Below are 25811 nucleotides of genomic sequence, written 5' to 3' on the forward strand. Positions count from 1 at the left end.
GTTCCTCACAGGAGAAACATAGATCTTGACCATTAGACCAAGAGCCAATTCCCCCAAAAGATTATAAATCCAATTTATGTCTGCTACATAAACCAGGGATGTCAATGAATGTTAGATTAATTCAGTGCCTTCTAAGTGCCTGAGCAAATGGTATCTGTCAAGGTAGTACATTTCTGTTATACAGTGAGGTCCGTGGCAAAGCAGGAGAAGAAGTAAACTATTTGTATTTATTGAACCTTTATTTAACTAGGCAAGTCTAACGAGGAAATACAACAGAACACATAATCATCAGTGTCTGTTGTTTGGGAAGGTTTGATGTTTTGCCGAGTCACACATGCCTAGATCTCAGCTGTGCCAGGTGTAAGCCAAGGCAATGCAAAGTCATGATGATGATACAACAATAAAGGACCAGTGCAGTCAAAAACATGATTTCCTGTGAGATATATATATATATATATATATATTACTATCCACCTATGTGGTTTGAATAATACTGTGAAAATTATCATAATTTTAGTGTAAGAGCTGTTTGAAAAGATAGAGTTTGGGATAGTTTTTGCCTGCCTGGTGATAATTCGTTAATAGAACAATACAAATAAGATTTCCAAACCTCTGCCAATAACAGCTCGTTTGCAGTTTTCCCCTCCCCACTTAGACCACTCCAAGACAGTCCCAGCAAAATTAGTCGTGTGGCTCCTGGCTCCTTCAAGAAGTCCAGTTTATATTCATAACATCTTGACGTTAATCTCAACCTGAAAGTCTTCCTTTGCGGTGTATTTCAGAGGATGGGGCAGACAGATTCCCTGAGATCCAAGTTTCAACATTTTATTAAAAACAGAATCCATATGGCATCATTTGGCTCAATCCTATATTCTATAAAAAGGCATGCAAGTAAGATTAAAATCCGCAAGTAAGCAAAATGTCATACATCTTCAAGAAACAAACATCCAACATAAATGAACACATTATCTTTATTCTGAAAGCAACCTTGTTATTGCATAGTGAAAAGGCTTCTCCTTTTTTAATTACTAAGGCTATTGTCCAACCAGAAGGCACATACACAAGTAACGTTTATGTAGGCTACATCACAGATGGCTCATACCTGTTGGCAGGTAGACTAGCAGTTAGAATGTTGGTCCAGTAACCGAAAGGTCGCCAGTTTGAATACCCGAGCCTACTAAGTGAAAAGTCTGTTGATGTGCCCTTGAGCAAGGCACTTAACCCTAATTTGCTCCAGGGGTTCTATACTACTATGGCTGACACCGTAAAACAACACATGTCACTGCACTTATAATGTGTATGTTGCAATAAAAAAATTGCAACAAACAGGATTGCAAACTTCATGTGACTATGCTCAGTAATTGACTGGTTTCTAAAATAAACAAACCGAAAAATCTTATTGGATTTATACTTCCACATATACATGCTTACCTCCACCGCTCCTGTAGCAGAGGTATGGAAAGCGCCACACGTTCCCAAGTCCCACCGCGTACCCCACTGACGCGAGGACGAACTCAAGGCGGCGGCCCCAGGTGGCTCTTTCTGCTGTCGCGTGCCCCACTTTCTTTGATAACACAGCATCTACGTTTAAGGGTGCTTTCAAAGCATTATCAGTCTCCTCATTGTAGACCCCCTTGGTGGTGGACGATGTCTTTTCGGACCCCACTCCCATTGTAAAGTGTAATAGTATTAACTCTCACCAACAATTTCAATTAAGTTATGGGCAATTATGCCACTTACTAACAGATAACAGTCGAATTTTCAGCTTAATCAATAGGCTAAATGTGACGAGAACCTTTATAACAGAATAAATCAGTAGGATAATACTGAATATTATGGACAAAGCCTATAGCAGGAAATATATAATAGGCGCACGACTAAAATGTCTAAAGCAAATAGGCTACAGACAATATGGACAACTCAATTCCCTTATGAAACACAATTATATTGGTATACTAGCTTTAGCCTACAACGTGCGCTATCTTACTGTAGGCATCAGGTGACACCTCATTCGAAGACTGACTGACATATCGCAAGTAATGCCCCGATTTACCATCAATTCACATGCATGATAATATGCACTAAACCCCCGGTAACCTACCCGTTCTTATTATACCTCAATGAACCCACCGAAACATTGACCTAAAAATTCATTCTACCTGCTTATGTACCGTCATAAAAAAAAAAATCGGGTACCCGCCCCTACGTGCCGTAGTTTCCTAGCGATGCCCTTGTTGTGGGTTTCCACTAGTTACTGTCGTGGAAAATTGTCTTAAGAATAACACTTCTTACAAGAACTTGTAAATTCAATATAGACTTTAATACAGAGTAATAAAGCCGAGCTGGTCCGCGGACAACAACTGCCTTCCTTAGGCCCCGGCTCTGCTTTTATGCACATACAAAACATAGGTCCATCCTTTATGTAAATGACGTAAAAACCCCTATGCGTTCTGCCACCATTTTCTTTCAACCCAATGGATAACGCCCATATCTGCTTTTAGTTCTAACATAGTAGTGGCTGGATAATGCCCATATCTGCTTTTAGCTCTAACATAGTAGTGGCTGGACTCTCCTCATAAGGATATGAAAATAATGTTGCATTGCATGCTTACGCTTGGCATATATTCAGTTTGCCTGGCCGTTGCGTGGTTCCTACTTGGGGATTATGGCCACCTGTTATCTCCACTCAGGGTCAGCTGCCAGTCTTCTCTTTCGCTAGCTAATGTATTTATATTTTTCTTTCCCTCAGCAAGTCTACCTTTCTCCCACATTACCACAGCCACAAACTACGAATTGGCAGTCAAAATTAATGAACACAAAAATGGTCTTCAGGGTTAGGCATAAGGTTAGCAGTGTGGTTAAGATTTGGTCTGAGTCGAGTGTGACGCAATAATGTATATAATCCCTGGATTGCTGATGCTATGTATTGGCCATTGACAGGCTCTGAAGCCACCGGTCGGCCATATTGGCTCTACCCTGTCCGCCATAAGAATGAATGAAATTCCACAGTATTTCAATTAAGTGTCACATGTATTTACAAAATTACATTAAGTTTTTATTTTGTTGTAGTGGGGACGACCGTAACATTAGTAGTCTAATAATTATACTTTAGGGAAAAGGTTTTTTATATATATTTTTCAGGTTTTATTTGTATGTTTCGCTCACATTATATAAAAATATGCATTAAGGAGTCTTTAATATAATAAACGTGGCAGAAACGAATTGAGACATTAATAAATGCATTTCTATAGCTCCAAATGTGTTTTACGACAGTGAGGGAGTGCCAAGATGGAGGCGCGGGAGCTTCAAAACAGTGCCCCTTATAAATCAAGTGTATATTTAAATCATTGGTGCGATGTCTGACGTCACTGTTTTAAAGGCTGGGTCCACACAGGCAGACCCAATTTTTCACTAATTGGTCTTTTAACAAATCAGATCAGCTCTGAAAAAGCGCAGACGTGAGAATATTGCATGTGTTTGGTCAAAAGACCAATTAGGGGGAAAAAAATATCTGAATTGGGCTGCCTGTGTAAACACTCAAATCAAACCTTTTCAGTCGATTATCTTTCATTATCGCTTGACTTGTAAAGGATTTAGATACGATTCTTAATAATTTTATTTGGAGGTACAAGCCTCACTAAGGAAAGCAATTATCAGTAATACCCAGAAACAAAGCGATCTTGTGGTTTTAGATTTCAATATAGGGTGAATTCGGAAAGAGTGGGACCTCATATAAACTGGGACAGCTTGTCGAATTGAAAGATGGCCAGAGTTTACCCATGATGTTGCACAATGATGTAAGTCAATAAGTCAGCGTTTTAGTCAAAGTATGATATATTTAGGCTTGAAGTGGCAAAACCGAACTGCCCGCTTCATGCAAAATTGTGCCAATGACGTGTCTTATGAAATTACGTATAAATAATTTTCCGCCTATGTTTAATTGAAGGCTGGGTTTTATTTGATTGTTACCACCCACCAGCATGGCATTGTTTATTAATCAGAAACACCTGCAAAGTTTGAGTCGCTGCTGAGCAATATTAAAGTCCGCCATAGCGGACGCGTCATAATACCTATAAAACCGTTACAGATGCACAATCGAGAGCATCCTGTCGGGCTGTATCACCAGCTGGTACGGCAACTGCTCCGCCCACAACCATAAGGCTCTCTGGAGGGTAGTGAGGTCTGCACAACGCATCCCCGGGGGAAAACTACCTGCCCTCCAGGACACCTACACTACCCGATGTCACAGAAAGGCCAAAAAGATCATCAAGGACAACAACCACCCGAGCCACTGCCTGTTCACCCCGCTATCATCCAGAAGGCGAGGTTAGTACAGGTGCATCAAAGCTGGGACCGAGAGACTGAAAAACAGCTTCTATCTCAAGGCCATCAGACTGTTAAACAGCCATCACTAACATTGAGTGGCTGCTGCCAACATACTGACTCAAATCTCTAGCCACTTTAATAATTAAAAATTGGATGTAAGAAATGTATCACTAGCCACTTTAAACAATGCCACTTCATATAATGTTTACATACCCTACATTACTCATCTCATATGTATGTACTGTACTCTACCATGTACTGCATCTTGCCTATGCCATTCGGCCATCGCTCATCCATATTTTTATGTACATATTCGTATTCATTCCTTTACACTTGTGTATAAGGTAGTTGTTGTGACATTTTTAGATTACTTGTTAGATATATATTACTGCATGGTCGGAACTAGAAGCACAAGCATTTCGCTACACTCGCATTAACATCTGCTAACCATGTGTATGTGACAAATAACGACGCCAGGACAGCGGAGTCAATCACCACCTTCCGTAGACACCTGAAACCCCACCTCTTTAAGGAATACCTGGGATAGGATATAGTAATCCTTCTAATAAATATAGATGTACTATTGTAAAGTGGTTGTTCCACTGGATATCATAAGGTGAATGCACCAATTTGTAAGTCGCTCTGGATAAGAGCGTCTGCTAAATGACGTAAATGTAAATAAAATGTGATCTGATTTGAAAACCTAGTGGTCAAACACGGAAATGGTTCCAATCGTCTTTCCACCATTCATTTTTCACATAGTGCATTTTACGAGCACTTCAAATTATCCCTGAACCAGAAAAACTGCTACCCTCCCTGTCATCCCTGTCTGTACCGGACATTGTTAAAAAACAAGGGCACCTGGAGTATGCAGGCATCCTGGCTGGGATGGCGCTGTTGGTGGAGCACAGAAGGCTATACGGCAGGCAACAGTTGGACGGCGCATCAACCCCAACTGGCACACCATGAGAAGAGGGAGGTTGACGACCAGCAATTATGGAGCAGTGGTTAGGGCCAAGTGTGTTACTCCTTCGTTTCTAAAAAGGGATCTGGGATCCTGGGTGCCTCACCGGAAGGTCTGGTGGGCACCACAGCCATGGTGGAGGTCAAATGTCCCTATGGTGCAAGGGACCTTACCATTTGAAGAGGCAGTCAAGTCGAAGAATTTCTATTTCAAGGAGAAAGGGTCTTACAGCCTCCGTGAAGACGATTCTTACTGGTCAAAGGGCAGTTCCACATCACTGGAAGGGACACCTGGTTCTTCATTGTGTGGACCACCAAAGCCAACATCACCATCAGCATGACAATCTCTGACAGACTCGTATTGCTCCTCCTGTCACTACCTGTTTTCAGGGAAGCCAATGGTCCAAAAATATTCCACATAGTTCATACACACACTAGGCTCCCAGAATAGGTTATATTACATACAGGTTTTGCTCAAAGCAGCCAACTGAAGTAATGTAGTTAACGTAAGTTCAATCACAAAGGCTGGTCTGAGTGCATCTCCTCAGTTTGATTCAGTAGCACATCACAATTCACATTGCATTTTATCATGGTCCAGTGGGAATTTATACCTGTGATGTTCAAATTATTTCTTACCCCATTCATCCCTGCCTGTACCTGACATTGTTGAAAAACAAGTGAACAATAAATTAAAATTATACAAACTATAGGCTTCTAGAATAGGTTAGATTATATTCAAGTTTTGCTCAAAGCTAAAGTAATGTACTTAACGTAAGTTAAATCACAAAGGCTGGTTTGAGTGCATCTCCTTAGTTTCATTCAGTAATACAACACAATTAGAGAAACAAGCAATTCGCTGCACCTGAAATAGCATCTGTGTACTGTACGTGACCAAAACTTTGATTTGAATAATAAATTAACTCGTTTCATTATAAAAATGTTGATAAGACCTTAGTAAATTGAAACAAACATCACTTGGATAGGGGTAGATTGATTTTATTGAATTTTTATTGTCATATAGCGATCTACCAAAAAGTGCCACAAAGACTCACAATGGCTTCTTCTAGCGGCATGGTTTGGAGTTACAAGCTATTCAGTGTGATGGTTGAAACCATTTTGGGTGACTAGTGTCAATTGTGTTTTGGCCCAGTTTTTCAAAAGTTATGTCTATCTAGAGGAATAAATGCATTTAAAAAAAAGATGAACAGAACAGACAAATAATTTACTTGAATGGGGACTCCTGTTCTATTCATTCTATTTCTATGCCTTTAATCCTATCTGATAGGCGAAATCCAGATATACTGAACAAAAATATAAACGCAACATGTAAAGTGTTGGTCCCATGTTTCATGAACTGAAATAAAATATCCCAGAAATGTTCTTAATGCACAAAAAACTTATTTTTCTCAAATGTTTACATCCCTGTTAGTGAGCATTTCTCCTTTGCCAAGATAATCCATCCACCGGACAGGTGTGGCATATCAAGAAGCTGATTAAACAGCATGATCATTACACAGTTGCACCTTATGCCGGGGATAATAAAAGGCCACTTTAAAATGTGCAGTTTTGTCACACAATACCACAGATGTCTCAAGTTTTGAGGGAGCGTGCAATTGGCATGCTGACTGCAGGAATGTCCACCAGAGCTGTTGCCAAAGAATTGAAAGTTCGTTTCTCAACGTCGCTTTAGAGAATTTGGCAGTACGTCCAACCGGCCTCACAACTGCAGAACACGTGTAACCCCGCCAGCCCCAGGACCTCCACATCCAGCTTCTTCACCTCCGGGATCATCTGAGGGGGAGCTGAGGCATATTTCTGTCTGTAATAAAGCCCTTTTGTGGGGGGAAAAAATGAATTCTGATCGGCTGGGCCTGGTTCCCAAGTGTGTGACTAGGCCCACCTATGGCTGCGCCCTTGCCCAGTCATGAAATCCATAGATTAGGGCCTAACTTAACTTATGAAAAGCAGAGCGCAGGTATACTACCGGTCAAAAGTTTTAGAACACCCACTCATTCAAGGGGTTTACTATTTTTGACATTGTATGAAATAACACATATGGAATCATGTAGAGACTTGCTTTGGTTGAGAGAATGCCAAGAGTGTGCAAAGCTGTCATCAAAGCAAAGGGTGGCTATAGAATCTCAAATATAACATATATTAACACTTTTTTGGGTTACTACATAATTCCATATGTGTTATTTCATAGTTTTGATGTCTTCACTATCATTTATACAATGTAGAAAATAGTAAAAATAAAGAGAACCCCTTGAATGACTTGGTGTTCTAAAACTTTTGACAGGTAGTGTATACGTATCCACTCCACCAAAGCGTAGAATAGTAGCTATCCTGTGTGGAGAAATAAAGTGAGATCCCTACTTTTTGACAGTAGATGGTGCTCCCGTTTCAGTGTAGTTGTGGATATTGGCCTGTGGGCTCTCCAATTATTTTTCTCCTGTTCCAGGTGTTGCTGTTTGATTCCTTCCGGTCTCCGTACAGGAATTTCAACTGCATGACGTAAGTTATCCCGCTAACACAGTTAGGCTACTGCAAAGCTGAGCTGGGATATTAACCTTCCTTGGAAAATGTGACGTGATTTAGCGGACAATTTCCCTAGAACTGGATTTTAAGATTTTTGGATGCGTAGAATGAAAACACCCCATTGTAACTCATGCTGGATCACGATGAGAACTTTTTGAGAAGAAAAAAAATCGACGACACACAGCAATTAGTTATATGGAGGAACTGGAAGGTGAGCCGTCTAAACTTATTTCCTATTAAATTGTTAATTAGCTTAGCCTACATGTGGATAACAATGTGAAGGGAAGCCCAAGTTACATCGAGTAGGGGGACGCACTATTTTCTGGACTTGGTCAATTTTCGACCTGATAGTGTTTACGTCAAATGAGAACTTGCTACAATGTATCTGATCATCATGACATACATAGTTACTTTCTAACTACGGCAATGATTCTGCCATCAAAGTTCAGCTGATTATGTTGAATTATACTATGTATTCTGCTGCGAGTCCAATTCACTACCCCCTTTTATATTTGTAAATATAGTCAATTATTACTATGCATACTACCCCTATTACTTGTTATTTTGGGAATTTACTGTTATTGATTAATGTAGGCTACTGCATTGTTGAGGGGGCTAGAATTTTGCTGCACGTTTTATACCTGCTGTAAACTGTTGAAATATGAAGAAATAAGATTTTACTCAAACTTGAATTTAACTTCTTGGATTCTTTGGGCTTGTTTGAGTGGTAAAGCTGAAGCAACCAATAATTTACATATACACTAGAATTACTGATGGGGGCGCTGTGTTGAAGCCACCTTGCCTCCACCCTGGCAGTCCCCCACCATTGTAAAACAATATATTTTGGAAGCTATAGAAATGCATTTGTTAATATCTACATTTGTTTTTGCCACATTTATTCTATTAGACACCTTAATGCATACTTTTAAATGATATTATGTGAGCTAAAAATACAAAATATGTAAACATTTTCCATAAAGTATATTTTTTGGAGATTACCAATGTTACTGTCCCCACTACAACAAAAAAAACTAAAATTCATGTAATTTGTCCTTGAAGCATTTAATTGAAATACTGTATATTCCTATGGTGTACTGCTCCTACTGGGGAGTGCCAATATTGCCAAACGGTGGCTTCAAAGTATCTCAATGGCCAATACATAGCATCAGCAATCCAGGTTTTATATACCTAATTGGAAGCAACCTACTTCAGATGAAAGTCAAGGAGTGAAGTTGAGGGTGGTACATCTGTGACAGCCGAAAGTCGGACACTGATTGGTTTTCCAACAACAAGGCTCAGTGCAACATGGCTCAGTGCAACATGGCAGTGTTGCCATTGTTGATAAGCTTTTCTTTGTAATGTTGAAATAAACATGTCTGCAAACCCCATATCACACACTATAAATATGTGTGTACATTGTACTATCAATTAGGGAGAGAGGGACTCGCATATCAATCGTTTGTACACTGTATACATTGCGGCAAAGTTGCTTCCTGTTTCAGTCATGTCCTGTTCGCGTGGGTCAAACAAAAACACTAATGATTGGTTGACAGTTATTGCCTCCCACAATGCAGGTAATGGCTGCAATTTGCTCTATGGTGAGGGGCAACTGCAGAAAATTGCAGTCGACTTCATGACCATTGATCACATGGTTGTTGTAAAATTCATGCAGTCAACATTTAGGCGCAAGTCAGACAATTTATCCCCATAATGCAACACACTTTGAAAGGTCACCGACTTAACAAAAGTGAGCTGCTCGAACGCGCCCACTCAATTCTAAATCCCCCAGTTTTCCCACCATATTCATTGCATAGAGCTTGCTAGGGGTGTATTCATTACAGAAACATTTAAGACGCAAACAGAGGAAACAGGAAGGCACCTACCTGAATTTGTCCAATAGAAACTCTTGTTTGCGTTTTACATTTGGAGTAGGTCCCGTGTGGCTCGGTTGGTAGAGCATGGCACTTCCAACGCCAGGGTTGTGGGTTTGATTCCCATGGGGGACCAGTATGAAAAAGTATGACGACGTATGCACTCACAACCCTGGCGTTGCAAGCGCCACTGTGTCGCTCTGAATAAGAGCATTGCTAAATTAGATATCTTTTTTTTAAATGAGTTAAACGGTTTCTGTTGCAAAATGTTTTGCAACAGATAAAGCTTTGCAACAGAATCGGCATAGTGATTACATCCCGGAAACGAGTTACCCCTGGTTCGTTCAGCCATTCCTATGGGGGAAATTAATGGGGTCTGAGGTTAACACGGGCTTAGATCTCTTCAGTAAGTTAACATTACCTTTATGAATTATGAAGCCTTTATGTGCTTGTTTTGTTTACATAAATGCTTCAAAATTATGAAAATTTTACTTCAGCTGATGATTATCTCCTAGAACAAAACGTATAAGTTCTAAGCCTGTATTTACCACAAACCTTATTTTCAGCATTTATCCCCACAAAAACGATTAATTTCACCATAAGCTTTGGCCAGCGAGCCATGGCGGAGTTTGTGCCTACAAAAAGACGGCATTACTATTGCTCTCTATTGGAATGGAAGCGTCGTGGGTGCAGGCTTTTGTGAGAACAAAACTTTGGGAAAAGCTCAACAAATGTTCTTGTTTAAGAATGATGCGCAGGCTTGTCTGAAAGTTTTCCTTGTTACTTGAGAATCACTTATAGCCTTAACATTATAATGTAAACAGCCTGTGTCACCCTATGTTCTACAAAAACAGTAGCAGAGTTTCTCAACTCCACGATGTACATCACATCAATGGAGTTGCGACAAGTCTGGGCAAACTGTACCCTCAACTACATCGAGTCGCTGTCAGACGATTTTTAAACTCTTTCCGTGTACCAATGTTTGAGTGTAAAGGCACTCCTTTCTTTGTTTACTGAAATCTGTAGTTTTTGATAAAAGTATAATTTTCTGAACCTCTGCCAAAGTTCCATTTTCGTGATCTCTGCCAAATCCAACTGACAACTCTAACAATCAGGGCAAGCAGGGGTACAAGTATGTATCAAATGTATTTATAAAGCCCTCTTTACATCCGCAGATGTCACAAAGTGCTATACAGAAACCCAGCCTAAAACCCCAAACAGCAAGCAATGCAGATGTAGAAGCACGGTGGCTAGGAAAAAGTCCCTAGAAAGGCAGGAACCTAGGAAGAAACCTAGAGAGGAATCAGGCTCTGGGGTGTGGCCAGTCCTCTTCTGGCTGTGCCGGGTGGAGATTATTAGAGTACATGGCCATTAAGGCCAGATTGTTATCACGATGTTAAAACATTCATAGATGACCAGCAGGGTCAAATAATCACTGTTGTTAGAGGTTGCAACAGGTCAGTACCTCAGGAGTAAATATCAGTTGGCTTTTTATAGCCGAGCATTCAGAGTTCGAGACAGCAGGAGCGGTAGAGAGTCGAAAACAGCAGGTTCGAGACAAGGTAACACGTTCGGTGAACAGGTCAGGGTTCCCTAGCCGCAGCCAGAACAGTTGAAACTGGAGCAGCTGCACAACCAAGTGGACTGGGGATAGCCAGGAGTCATCAGGCCAGGTATTCCTGAGGCATGATCCTAGGGAGCATACTTAAATTCATACAGGACACCAAAGACAGGAGAATTACACCAGATGTAACAGACTAACCCTTGCCCCCCGGCACATAGAGTTTTGCAGCATAGATACTGGAGACTGAGATGGGTGGTTCGGGGGACACTTGCCCCGTCCGACGATACTCTCGTTGACAGGGGCCAACCGGGCAGGATATAACTCCACCCACTTTGCCAAAGCACAGCCCCCACTAGAGGGATATCAACAGACCACCAATTTACTGCCCTGAGACAAGGCTGAGTATAGCCCAAAAATATCTCCTCCACAGCACAAGCTCAAAGGGGCGCAAAACCGTCTGTGACTCAACCCACTCAAGTGACGCACCCCTCCTAGGGATGGCATGGTAGAGCACTAGTAAGCCAGTGACCCGTAATAGGGTCAGAGGCAGAGAATCCCAGTGGAGAGAGGGGAGCCGGCCAGGCAGAGACAGTTTGAGCTGAGTTTGAATGTAGGCCTTGAAATACATCCACAGGTACACCATTTTCTGGAATTTTCCAAGCTGTTTAAAGGCACAGTCAACTTAGTGCATGTAAACTTCTGACCCACTGGAATTGTGATCCAGTGAAATAATCTGTCTGTAAACAATTGTTGGAAAAATTAGTTGTCATGCACAAAGTAATGTCCTAACCGACTTGCCAAAACTATAGTTTGTGAACAAGAAATTTGTGGAGTGGTTGGGAAACGAGTTTTAATGACTCCAACCTAAGTGTATGTAAACTTCCGACTTCAACTGTGCATAAACACTACATGGTCAAAAGTATGTGGACCAACCTTCAAATTAGTGAATTCGGCTATTTCAGCCACACCCTTTGCTGACAGGTGTATGAAATCGAGCACACACCCATGCAATCTCAATAGACAAACACTGGCAGTAGAATGCCTGTAAATGAAGAGCTCAGTAACTTTCAACGTGGCGTCGTCATAGAATGCCATCTTTCCAACTAGTCAGTTTCTCCAATTTCTGCCCTGCTAGAGCTGCCATGGCCAACTGTAAGTGCTATTATTGTGACGTGGAAACGTCTAGGAGCAGCAATGGCTCAGCCGCAAAGTGGTAGGCCACACACGCACTCACAGAACAGGACCGCCGGGTGCTGAAGCGCGTAACCCATAAAAATCATCTGTCCTTGGTTGCAACACTCACTACCGAGTTCCAAACTTCCTCTGGAAGTAACGGCAGCACAAGAACTGTTCGTCTGGAGCTTCTACTCTGACGCAGTAGAAACACGTTCTTTGGAGTGGTGAGTCACGCTTCACCACCTGGCAGTCCGACAGACTAATCTGTATTTGGGGGATGCCAGGAGAACGCTACTTGCCCCAATGCATAGTGCCAACTGTAAAGTTTGGTGGAGGAGGAGTAATGGTCTGGGGTTGTTTTTCATGGTTCGGGCTAGGCCCCTTTGTATGCTGTAGCGATTTCCCTTCACTGGAACAACGGCTTTCTAGACGATTCTTTGCTTCCAACTTTGTGGCAACAGTTTGGGGAAGGCCCTTTCCTGTTTCAGCATGACAATGCCCCAGTACACACAAAGCGAGGTCCATACAGAAATGGATTGTTGAGATCAGTGTGTAAGAACTTGACTGGCCTGCACAAAGCCCTGACCTCAACCCCATCGAACACCTTTGAGATGAATTAGAATGCCGACTGCAAGCCAGGCCTAATCGCCTGACATCGGTGCCTGACATCGGTGCCCGACCTCACTAATGGCCTTTTTGGCTGAATTGAAACAAGTCTCCGCAGCCATGTTCCAACATCTAGTGAAAAGCCTTCCCAGAAGAGTGGAAGCTGTTATAGCAGCAAATGGGAGACCAACTCCATATTAATGTCCATGATTTTGGAATGAGATGTTCAACGAGCAGGTGTCCACATACTTTTGGCCATGTAGCGTAGGTAGGGGTAAAGTGACTAGGCAACAGGATAGATAATAAACAGTAGCAGCAGCGTATGTGATGATAGTCCGTATAGCTATTTGGCTAACTATTTAAGTTTTATTGCTTGGGGGTTCAAGGGTCCTTTTGGTTCCAGACTTGGTGCATCAGTACCACTTGCTGTGTAGTAGCAAAACAGTCTATGACTTGGTTGGCTAGAGTCTTTGACAATTTTTAAGGGCCTTCCTCTGAAACCACCTGGTATAGAGGTCCTGGATGGCAGGGAGCTCTGCCCCAGTGATGTACTGTGCCGTACTCACTACCCTCTGTAGCGCCTTGCGGTCAAATGTCAAGCAGTTGCCATACCAAGCAGTGACGCAGCCAGTCAAGATGCTCTCAATGATGCAGCTGTAGAACTTTTGAGGATCTGAGGGCCCATGACAATTATTTTCAGCCTCCTGAGGGGAAATGGCTCACATCAACATCATGACTCACATGTGTGAGTCACACCTTTGTTCAGTCAACAAAACATATTCAGAAATTTGTTGCTACTGTGATTTTACTTTTATGGATGGATAGTATGCTTTTCCTTTAATGAAATCCTTGAACCCTACAGGTACACATGGACGCCACTGTGCGGGTTGCGGGGGAGCGATTCAAGATGCATTCAATGTCAAGGTTCTGCAAGGAACTTGGCACAATACCTGTTTTCAGTAAGTCATACTTTTAAATGTGGATTTCAGTTATATTCACTGTAATTTATTTAATTGAGAACTTATTGTAGGACTCACGTGCTGTCTGCAATAAGCATTAGAACTGTTTTGACATTAAATAAGCAGCATTGAAGTCAATAGAGACAATGGACTGTTTTGCTGGTCAACATACAGCTTTTGACAATTTCAGGGCTTCTGTATGCACATGTTTAGAAATGGACTTGTGGGTAGTCCTACAGAATTCTACCTGTCCTGTGGAATGTTTTATTATCATTTTGGGCAGGAATGTCTCTGTTCAGTGTTCAAACTATTCTACAGTAACGCAGAACTCCATTACAGTACTTATTGAAAATCTAGTCAGTCAAATCCCATTTGCTGATGCCACCATTCATTTTTTTTTTCTTCTTCAAACCATTGTATTTAGAAGTTAGTACAACAAGTTAACAACTTTGAGGTGGTAGATATTTGTTATCCTTTTGCCTTTTTAAAGGTGGAAAATAATAGACATGAGGCATTACTCGCACATGAATTTGCGTGGGTCACAGGGACACAGAGGATCCCACCACCTCTCTCTCCGGCCTTGAGGACTTTGGCCCTGGCAGATTCTCTTTGTCCTGTGGCTTAGTCATTGTCAGGATTGAGACTGTCTGGCATTCTCCGATCACGGGCCCCCAGTGATAACCCTCTAGACTTGGACTGAACAGAGGTCAATATGATAGGACCTATGTACAGACGCTCAAACAAAAACAATTTTTTAGCTCCCAAAGCTCTCTTTGTGAAATACGATCACTCAGGTTTTCTATTCCCAGAAGCGAATGTATAGATATGATGATGGTGCTTCAGTTAGATAAGCAGTCCAAGAGTCATGGTCTAGATGACGATGCGACCCACAGCGTTTTTGTGGAATGGGAAGTTGGGATTGAGGGCAGAGTCACAGCAGCTCTGTTCATATAATGAGGAGAGGGAGTGTATTTCTCACACTCACTCACACTGTGCCCATCCAGCACACAACGTGACGTAACACGAATGAAAGAATAGAACTGAATAAAGTAGAGCTGTTTTTCTAGAGCTCTGAATTCCCCCTGAATATAATACATTAATTTAGTAATTTTTTTTTTTTTTTTATATAACTTTTAAAAAAAGGGATAAAGCCTAAGAGGACGCCAAATTCACGTCATATCATTTCCGAGTACGTCTCCCTTGGGTAGTAGGGGCTTGAAATCTGTGAGCGTTCCTTAGCCCAAGCACTCAAATTTCAAACAAAGCTTTTCAGCAACAGTGTCCTTGTATAACACAGGATTTGGGTCTCTTTCTCTATTTCTATAATGGCTCTTTTCTAGAACCATGGAACCTTGTCAGTTCAAAAGCCAAGTCCTTGATACAGCTGTGCAATTCTCGCTCTCTCGCTGTCAGTCTGTGTCTGGGCATTTCCATGCAAAAAGCCCCATGAGCACTTAACATGCAAAGTTCATAGGAGAACATCCAATTTGGTGGATAATGAAAGCTAAGAGTATTCTTTTTTTAATTTTAGACTTTGATTTCTGGTCTAACATATGGAAAAGGGGTCTGAGAAAACATCTAGCAGAAAGTCATATTTCACATTTCTCTCCCTCATGTAAAGGGAGGGTAATGGAAGTTCACAGAAGTAACAAGGTAGACCTACTAATTAGTTATTGTTTTTACTGATTTTAAAATTTGGTTTGATTTAAAATTAGTCATTCTGTTACTAAATCGGTAACAGAAGGAGTGTAAGAACAGCAAGAGTATAAAAACAGTCTGGACAATCTCTCCCTGTCTTTCTTCTTTCTAGTTAATATCACTGACACCTACCCTTGAGCCCCCTCTCTTTCCATTTACTGTAACTAGCCCTCTCACCCGCTGAGCACAGACTGACACCGGACGTCCATGGAAGTTGCAATTTGGTCAGTCCAAATTTTAACCAATCATAGATGTCTGTTTCACAAGTTTGGACAGTAAAGAAAAGTATAGTACTGTAGAGTATTGGTCAGTACAATACTGTAGAGTTTAGTACCATAGAGCATGCTAGAGTACAGTATATTTTACTGTTATGTACTCTGCTGTGCTGTACTCTACTGTGCTCTGCTGTACTGTGATGTCCAAACTTTTTAAATAGAAAAATCTGTCTCTGCGTCATTCTGTTATCGTGGAATTGCCCCTTTGTCTCTCTCCCTCTCCCCTCCTCCTCCTCTGTTTCTGCCCAAGACCACCTCAGTAATTTTGTGTGAAATGAACTCTTTAGATGGAGCATCTGCTTTGGGAAAAACCTCCATCGAGCCAGACTACCGTACTGATGCTCAGCCAAGTGTGCTGGAGTTCAGCCCTCAGCAGTCAGACCCCCTAGCCCCAAATCTGCCTGTTTTCTGGTCATTTGAGACAGTCCTGTTTTTGAAAAATGTTGTACACACATTTTGTCCATGGAGTACAGAATTCCTTTCACACTCCGTGTGGGACATTGTCAAACTTTAAAGCAACTACAGTAGTTTCCTTTTCCATGTTACCCCCCCCCCGCTCTGTTCTATTGTGCACACAGAGCCCTGCACCTCCCCCAAGTTGAGCAGCATTGTGAAAGGCTGACGTTATCCCTGTTTCAGATGAATGTATAGGTTAAGACTAGACTAGACAGTGTGTGTGCCCCGCTGCCGCATTCCTAGACAGCGATTCAGAGTCGTGGGCCCGCTGCTCCCGACACTGCACAGAGTCCTTTGTTTTTCCCAGGGAAAACTGGATTTTGGGTTGTCCCAAAGGACTGTCCTTTATGACTCAATGTTAGTCCTCTAAAAGAGGTGAAGCCTTCTGGCTCAAGTCATAATGATAGTACTTTCCCCTTGTTAATTGTCTGTGGGGTCCAATAATGTAACGTTGATGTGTTTGACTTGAACTGTTATTCTCTGTTCACATTGGTTGCCTTCTGAAATGCAAATGTGCTTTCACTTAGCCAATGATCTGGTGGCCACTGCTCTGGCTGGTTTGCTTTAGTGTGGTTACTCATGAGTCCCTTAATAACAGCCAGACCTGCATTGACCAATACCAACCATGAGTGCAATGTGTGCTATTGTGATCTTGATATGCTTGATATCGGATCTTAGTTGGCTAACATTGAAAGTTGTACATGCAGTCCATTAATACATTTGATAAAGTTTGAGAGGTTTCAGGTTAAGTTCCGTGTTATGGCATCTTGAACTAGTGTTTCTTGTTTGCATTACTACGACATTGCTTCCCCATAGGCCTAGTGCTTGGTGTCAGTTTTCATCATAGAAAACTTAAGTATGGATTCTAGTACACTCCAACAAAAGGCATTAACGTTGGCCTTCCACTGGTATAGTGGAATTGAGGAAATGGATTAAGTAATGTTTGCCCATTGGTGTTTTGTTCATAGCATTGTTGGAGGACCAGTCCTTCCTCTCACCTGAGACAGATTTTTCTATTTTTTTATTTATTTCCTTCTTGGATAAGAAATGGCACCAGTGTTGTTTACTCTGCTGATTGAGGTGTTTGTAAGGTCAGATAGTCTAAAGACCAAAACAAAGATTATTTCTTCAGGGACACGACTGTGTAATCTTCAATTGTCCGTCATCCTCTACACTGGGATTGACAAACCAATGTTTCTCGTGAGGTATTGGGTTGTTTTGGAATGACGGGGATGGAGGACACGGTGACTCAACAGGGACCAGCCAAGGTTACTTTGTTCAGTGTTAGTGAATGTTGGTTTCCCTGCAGCATACCTGCAGCCCCTGTGAGACTCGTCTGTCTGAGGCGAGACATTCTTCACACTTGTCGCGTGTTTGTCAGTGTAGTTCGGCGTTGCCTCCTGTTTGTTTGTTTCCGTGACTGTTATAAAAACACTCACAATGATTGCAGAGGGGCTGCTCACAAATACTCGCATACAGTGCACGCCTAGCAAACAGACAGCCATGAGTACAGAGGCAATATTCAGATTTACAGTCACATACAGTAGGACACTACTACTGACCACAGATTGGCTAGCAGACTAAACTGTTGCTCACAGAGGAGAGTACAGAGGAGGAAAAAGACTAGTGTTTTTAAAATACAGCTCCTTTTTTGTCATTTGTTTAGTCTCGTTTTGTAACCAGGCTGTATGGTCTCGTCAACATTCTGTCAGACAAAAGGCCCTAATTGGGCATTAGGCCAAGTTCGGCCATTCCAAGGGCAGCGTTCCCTATTCCATACAGCGCTCCCCCTCACTAATGTGATCTTTATCTGGACAGCCTTTCAGACCACCTCTGCTTTTCCACATCATCCATCTGTGCACAGGAATGCCCGGAAACCTCTTTTTCACTCTTTTCCTGCTTACCTATTCTTGCTTTCATTTCTGTGTGTAGGCTGTATTTCCTCACACGATGTACCAGAAGCTATTAACCACCTCCGTAAGGTTTACCCAGTAATAAACATTGTGTTAAAGAATGAACCATTGTAAAAAGGAATTGACTTTCCTAATCTCCGGGAGTGGATTGTCTCTCCAAAGGCTGAACAATTGGGATTAGCTCTACTGCAGGGTTCAGAGATCACTGTGATCCAGGGTTGTGGGTTCGATTCCCACGGGGGACCAGTACAATTTTTTAGTAAAAAAAAATTGTGAAATGTATGCATTCACTACTGTAAGTCGCTCTGGATAAGAGCGTCTGCTAAATGACTAAAATGTAAATGTAATCCGCAGACCCAGGCCAGCAGTGGGCAAATCCCCAGACAGGCAGGTGGTTGGCATATTTGTTAAGACTGTTACCTCAGTGTTTGTCTGTTGCCAGTGTACCGACTGTTCTCCAGATGTATATCAGTCAGTATGCAGAACTGGCAAGCTCTTCTTCACAGGGAGCTGTCTAAGTGGGCTGCCAGTTTAGTGGCTTCATCTCTTTGACAGAGGTGTAGAATTGATTGTGTGCCTGACACAGCTTAACCTGGTGCCACCATTTTGCATAACCTGTGACACTTTCGGAAGGTTCGCTCATAGCCTGAAGGTGCTCTCTCTGCAACTTCAGCATTCCTAACTCTCTGAACATTTCGTGACTAAGTCCGAGCCATACTTTTCTGCCCGATTTCACTCCAGTCAAGGATGTGGATCAATCTGCTCTTGAGTAGTGGCGTGGCAGGATAATTGGTCAAATCATTGTATTAACCACAATTTAAGTTGATACCCCTTCACCAGGCTGTAGATGGTTGTCAGGGTTTCCATCAGAAAGGTGCTGCAGCCTCTCCAGAAACATCTGGAACACATTAAGATGCTGGAATGTGGCTGTGGAGGGGGAGGGCTGAGGGCAGTGTTTGGTGTTGGTTGCTGGTGTTTAGTACCAGGTTAATGACCATTGTTTCCCACCGTCTACTGCTTATCGCTTCATTCTTCTCTGAAACCACATCCCTCAGGTAGACACTGTGTGTGTAGTCACTAGTCACCCTGTTCTCAGTGTTGCCCACCTTGTGCTGGAGCACACCAATGAGACGTGGCATGTCTCAGGAACAAGGTAGCCGACTTCTTCTTCGTACCTGACGATCAGAGACGAGTACATACCGTCATTCTAAAGAAAGGCCTGAAGCAACCGCTGTACTCCAGTGCAACATGGGAGTGGAATGTATTATGTTCACCAGTGTAATTTCTCACACGATGAATGGCTTCTGCTGCACTGTGTCTGTGCCAGTTCCTCTCATTAAAGGATACTTTCACCTCCACACTCACTTTGTTGGTTGAGGTTTGGTGGAGGGAAAGTGTACAGACAAGTCTAACTGTTTGGGCGTTGGTTAAACTATTTCCAATGTTATCTGACTTCGATCGCACACTAAGCGTATTTTGTCTTTGTCAAATGCTGTTTTCTTTCAGGGTCTTTTGCTAGGTATTTCTGCTCTAGCTTTGTCTTGTTTATTTGTTTCTATATGTGTATGTCAAATCTCTCAGCTCAGTCAACACGTGAACGCTCAGACTCCTCCATTGTTTGAGAGTGGACTCTCTGCTCAATTAGAATATTTCAGGAATCTAACACAAGCCTGTGAGCTTGTCAACTTGTCTTTGAAATGATGCACCCAGGCTTTGTAGTGAGTCTCCTTTGAATCGCCTTGAAACAGATTGCTTTACGCTTGATATGGTCTCCGCTGAAAGGATTTGTCTGTCCACTCTACTCCCTTCATTTCCTGCAGGTCATGAAGTGTGTTTTCCCATCCACAGGTGCTCGGAATGCTGTGACCACCTGACCAACTGGTACTATGAGAAGAATGGCAAGCTGTACTGCCGTAAACACTACTGGGAGAAGTTTGGGGAGCTGTGTCACGGCTGTTCTCTGCTCATGATTGGACCTGCCATGGTAAGTTGCCCCGCTCCATCCTCCTCACCTCACTTGTCAGTAAATGCTGTTGTTTCCAAACACACATAATCTCAGTCTGATCCGGCTATCTGTGTGAAATCAAGATGAACCCTGATTGGCCCAGGATCAAGAGTATCAGGTATTATGATGCAGTAGGCTTCTAGCTTGGTTCACTTAGATCTCATGGAATATGAAGAGGACAGTGTTGGCGAAGAACCGTTATTAACTGTGTGGTTCCAGCCCTGAGTGCTGATTGGCTGGCAGCCGTGGTATATCAGACCATATACCCCGGGTATGACAAAACATTTTATTACGTTGGTAACCAGTTTATAATAGCAATAAGGCACCTCGGGGGTTTGTGGTATATGGCCAGTATACCACGGCTAAGGGCTGTATCCAGGCACTCCGCGATGCGTTGTGCTTAAGAACAGCCCGTAGCCGTGGTATACTGGCCATATACCACACCCCCTCGTGCCTTATTGCTTAGTTATAAACTGGATGGTTAGAGCCCTGAATGCTGATTGGCTGACAGCCGTGGTATATCAGACCGTATATCACAGGTATGACAAAACATTTATTTTTACTGCTCTAATTACGTTGGTAACCAGTTTATAATAGCAATAAGGCACCTCGGGTTTGTTGCATATGGCCAATATACCACGGCTAAGGGTTGTGTCCAGGCAATGACAAAGCTGTACATTATATAGTATTTGAATAATAATTCACTGTCAGGGTTACCATTGTATTCAGAGGTTAGATGTGTAGGGCCATACTCAAATAACACCAGTTCACAGTGAATCACTGTTCTTTTGATGTGAGTTCAGGGGGTTGTGGACTAATAGGATCTGTTTTTCCTCTATGTACGGGAACTGTCAGCTTTACCCCTGTCCCCTGCCCCTCATCTGTGTTGTAACAAACATCTCCTTGGTGATTGAGGTCAATACTTATGTACAGAAGAGGTCATGGGGGCTGGGCTATGGCTCAACAAGTAATCACCCACACAGAGCAGCCATACTTTGCATCCTGGTTGCTTTGAAAGATAGCCGGCTGGACCTGAACCTTCTCTCTGTATCTGTGGAAGTTAGGTTCCCCATCACAATGTGTGTATTAGTTAGGTCCCCAATTATGGCCCTGCTCTGTTCTCTGTACAGTCTCCACAGTTCACTTCCCCCAGCACATCTTTTGGGGTGAAAACATGGAGTGATTTTGGAGCCAGTCCATCACCTGATTTCGGTCCACTGCGGTGGAAAGGCAATAAATACTACGCACACTGCACGATCAGACCACCACAGTTTATTGAGGATGATTTTTGAAAGATCAACTATCTGTTATTAAGGGAAGGTTAGAATGGTTAAGCTCGACACGTGTTTATCTTCCAGGATTAGACCATGAGCTCATGGTTATGCTATGGAAGAGTCACTGAAGGCTGGATATCAGTTAGCTTTCTTGTTGTTTCATCAGTGCTATGGAATGCCCATGCCTCATGCATGGGGTTGGAGTGCTGTGGAACTTCATTTTAACATTGTTATTGGCCCAATTTAAATCAGGTCTAAATAAAACTGCTGCTGGCACAAACAATTGCTGGTCACAAAAGGATGCTTTCTCTTCAGCTGGATTAAAGGGGGGGGATCCCAAAATTATTCTTTTTTTTAGAGCAAGAGGTTTGCCAGTAAGCAAAACACACAATGGCCTTTCTATTTGTTCTTGGCCACATTGGCTCTGAAAGCGAGATGCCAAGTATTTCTGGCAGAGTTGAATTGGCAGGCTTCTCTTAGATAGCAGCCGAACCAACACGGCGTAAAATCGTATGGATGTTGGGTCTCAGGAGAGGAGAGCAGTGTGGAGCAGGCAGCTACTTATGACCGTTGTGTGTTTGATGGGCAGGCTACGGCACAAAACTGCATTTTGTTCTCCTAATTAGGAGATCGTGGCATGCCATTTTTTTTTTTTAATAGCAGTTCGTTTTGCTTACTTTTCTCTGTGGCTGGACACGTTTTACAGTTCTGACACGTTCTAAATCCTCTCAAATTAGATCCCTTTTGAAGATCCTTCTTTTGTTCCCTTTTATTTTGGTGAAATGGGAAAATTAACTCCAGTGTGTTGTGTAAGAGCCATTTCCTCTGGAGTCATGTTGGTCATACACACACATATGCACACTAGCCTAGCCTCCGCTCTCAGAGAGCCTGCACACACACAGCCACCTATGAACTATGACACAGCCATATGTGTCTAGCTGGGGCTCCTTCAGGCTGTTTCTGACTGGGGTCAGTGTGGTAATGCTCCAGCCTGGAGGGTGGGAGGCACAGCCACAGATGCACACATGGCTTACATCACCCAGCCTAATCTCACTGCTCCCTGCAACAGCAACAATATCCTTTCCCAACAGTCTTACTCATAGCAGCCTACAATGAAGAGCAGGGGGGTAATGGAAAAGGTTATCCTACTTCAAAGACTACAGGTTTTCATGAATATCTTCACTTTCCTTATAAGTTATCCCTGTTTGAATTCATCTGGGGAAGAGCTTGCGTCTTGGCACAACAGTCTTAATACTTCCATGAAACTGCAGTCTGTTAACACTGACTAGTTTAAATACTGTAGATTATCTCCCCACACTCTCCACACCCCATCTTTAGGTTTTCCAGCTGCCCGCCCAGCCTTAAAAATAAAGAATTGAGGGAGAGGTTGAGGTTTTGTCACATACACCAGAAAAGTGCATTGAAATGTGTTGTTTTACAAGGTCAGCCATAGTAGCACAGTGCCCCTGGAGCAAATTAGGGATAAGTGCCTTGCGTAATGGCACATCAACAGGTTTTTCACCTTGTCGACTTGGGTATTCGAACGAGCGATCTTTCAGTTACTGGCCAAACGCTACAGTGCATTCAGAAAGTATTCAGGCCCCTTGACTTTTTCAATTTTTTTTGTTATGTTACATAGGAGGATTATTCTAATATGGATTCAATTATTTTCCCCCTCAATCTACACAAAATACCCCATAATGGCAAAGCAAAAACAGGTTTTTAGAAATGTTTGTAAATGTATTAAAAATAAAAAAACTGACATTTACATAAATGTTCAGATCCTTTACTCAGTACTTTGTTGAAGAACCTTTGGCAGCGTTTACAGACTCAAGTCTTCTTGGGTATGACCCTACAAGCTTGGCACACCTGTATTTGGGGAGTTTCTCCCATTCTTCTGCAGATCCTCTCAAGCTCTCAGGTAGGATGGGGAGCGTCGCTGCACAGCTATTTTCAGGTCTCCAGAGATGTTCGATGGGCTTCAAGTCCGCGCTCTGGCTGGCCAGTCATGGACATTGAGACTTGTCCCGAAGCAACTCCTGCATTGTCTTGGCTGTGTTTTGAGTCATTTTCCTGTTGGAAGGTGAACCTTCGCCACAGTCTGAGGTCCTGAGCACTCCGGAGCAGGTTTTCATCAAGGATCTATCTGTATTTTGCACCGTTCATCCTTCCCTCGATCCTGACAAGTCTCCCAGTCCCTGCCTTCGAAAAACATCCCCACAGCATGAGGCTGCCACCACCATTCAGGTGAAATAGTTCCATCTTGGTTTAATCAGACCAGATAATCTTCTTTCTCATGGTCTGAGTCCTTTAGGTGCCTTTTGGCAAACTCCAAGCGGGCTTTCATGTGCCTTTTACTGAGGAGTGGCTTCCGTCTGTAAACTATTCCATAAAGGCCTGCTTGGTGGAGTGCTGCAGAGATGGTTGTCCTTCTGGAAGGTTCTCCCATCTCCACAGAGGAACTCTGGAGCTCTGTCAGAGTGACCATCGGGTTCATGGTCACCTCCCTGACCAAGGCCCTTCTCCCCCGATTGCTCAGTTTGGCCGGCAGCCAGCTCTAGGAAGAGTCTTGGTGGTTTCAAACTTCTTCCATTTAAGAATGATGGAGATCACTGTGTTCTTGTGGACCTTCAATGCTGCAGACATTTTTTGATACCCTTCCCAGATCTGTGCCTCGACACATTCCTGTCTCAGAGCACTATGGACAATTCCTTCGACCTCATAGTTTGGTTTTTGCTCTGACATGCACTGTCAACTGTGGGACCTTATATAGACAGATGTGTGCCTTTCCAAATCATGTCCAATCAATTAAATTTACCACAGGTGGACACCAATCAAGTTGTAGAAACAGCTCAAGGATGATGAATGGAAACGGGACGCACCTGAACTCAACTTCGAGTCTCATAGCAAAGGGTCTGAATACTTATGTAAATAAGGTATTTCTGTTATTTGCAAAGATTTCTAAAAACCTGTTTGTGCTTTGTCATTATGGGGTGTTGTGTGTAGATTGACGATGTTTTATTTATTTAATCAGTTTTAGAAATAAGGCCGTAACGTAGAAAAAGTCAAGGGGTCTGAATACTTTCCGAATGCACTGTATAACCGCAGGAACCTCTGCTATGGCACAGGCCCTGTTTGTACGTGTCCCTTGCTTTAGGGGGTGGATACTGGGGATCGGGTTAAAAATCAATACAGTAGAGTTCTGCAATACATTTTTGGTATTTTTTATTTTTGACGATATATTGATTCTCCCCTCAAAAGGTAGTTTTTGCTAGATAGTTGACGTTAGCTAGTCAGCTGTACCTGCGCTAAAACTTCAGTATTTATCCTCCTATAGCTTGGCCTCAATCTTCTTAAATGCTGAGCTAACATGTTTTCAGCACTTTATTTATTTTCATGATCAAAACTCGTTTTTATTATGACTCTCGATTGTCCCTCTGCAGCAGAGATATACAGTATAGTGAACAATATGTTTGGAACATTGAATCGCAATTCAATCGCTGTATCGAATCGCAATACATATGGAATCATGATCAGTTGTGACACGTATAGAAGCACAATACATATCATATCTTTACTCAAGTATCGTGATAAGGTGTGGTCCCTGGCAATTCACAGCCATGGTGGATAAGTTGTTTAATTTAGCATGAGTGCAGGACCAACAGATTGGGGGAATGAGTAAGCGAGGGTGTGAGGAAAGTTAGTGAGGGTGTGAGCAAGAGGTGTGCTGTGATTGGAAAAGGCAGGGCTTGGGAGCTGGGAGGTAGATGACATCATAGCAGATTCCAGACAGGCTGAGAGTGGAGCAGCTGTTTCTGACTGTGTTACTGCCACAAAGAGAGGACAGCACACACAACACCATCTAGCACACAACACAGGACAATACAGAACACCACACGGTGTACAACACAGCTCAGCAGGTTCACCCTGACGAATTCTCTGCTTGGACCCGGAACACCATGGGGAAGATCAAAGCCAGGAGACAAACTCAGCTGTATCTGTTCTTCCAGGTGGCTGGAGAACACAAGTATCACCCAGAATGCTTTGTATGTCTGAGCTGCAAGGTGGTCATCGAGGACAGAGACACCTACGCCTTGGTGGAGCGATCCAAGCTGTACTGGTGAGGGTTGTTTTACTATCTACTGCTCACAGAGTTGTTGGTTTTATTTGTTTAGATTCTGAATTCT

At 42.6% G+C, this 25811-nt stretch overlaps 2 protein-coding genes across 3 annotated transcripts in view; one reads left to right on the plus strand and one right to left on the minus strand.

Annotated features, from left to right (window-relative positions):
* Positions 1-2384, minus strand: part of LOC106584982 (sodium- and chloride-dependent GABA transporter ine) — a 64365-nt gene extending 61981 nt beyond the window's left edge. Inside the window, exon 1 of the mRNA XM_014170689.2 lies at positions 1432-2384. Coding sequence (XP_014026164.1) covers positions 1432-1672 — 241 coding nt within the window. The 5' untranslated portion in view covers positions 1673-2384. The remainder of the gene's footprint in view (positions 1-1431) is intronic.
* Positions 2385-7765: 5381 nt separating this feature from the next.
* The window catches only part of LOC106584981 (LIM domain kinase 2), a 30369-nt gene continuing 12323 nt past the window's right edge, over positions 7766-25811 (plus strand). The window contains exons 1-4 of one of the 2 annotated variants that reach the window (XM_014170687.2): positions 7766-8038; positions 13907-14003; positions 20166-20329; positions 25635-25744. In XM_014170687.2, the coding sequence (XP_014026162.1) occupies positions 7958-8038; positions 13907-14003; positions 20166-20329; positions 25635-25744 (452 nt within the window). In that variant the 5' untranslated portion in view covers positions 7766-7957. The remainder of the gene's footprint in view (positions 8039-13906; positions 14004-20165; positions 20330-25634; positions 25745-25811) is intronic. The other variant, XM_014170688.2, reaches the window with a different exon arrangement.

This window comes from Salmo salar, chromosome ssa24 (genome assembly GCF_905237065.1).
Source record: "Salmo salar chromosome ssa24, Ssal_v3.1, whole genome shotgun sequence".
In the NCBI taxonomy this organism is placed as follows: Eukaryota; Metazoa; Chordata; class Actinopteri; order Salmoniformes; family Salmonidae; genus Salmo; species Salmo salar.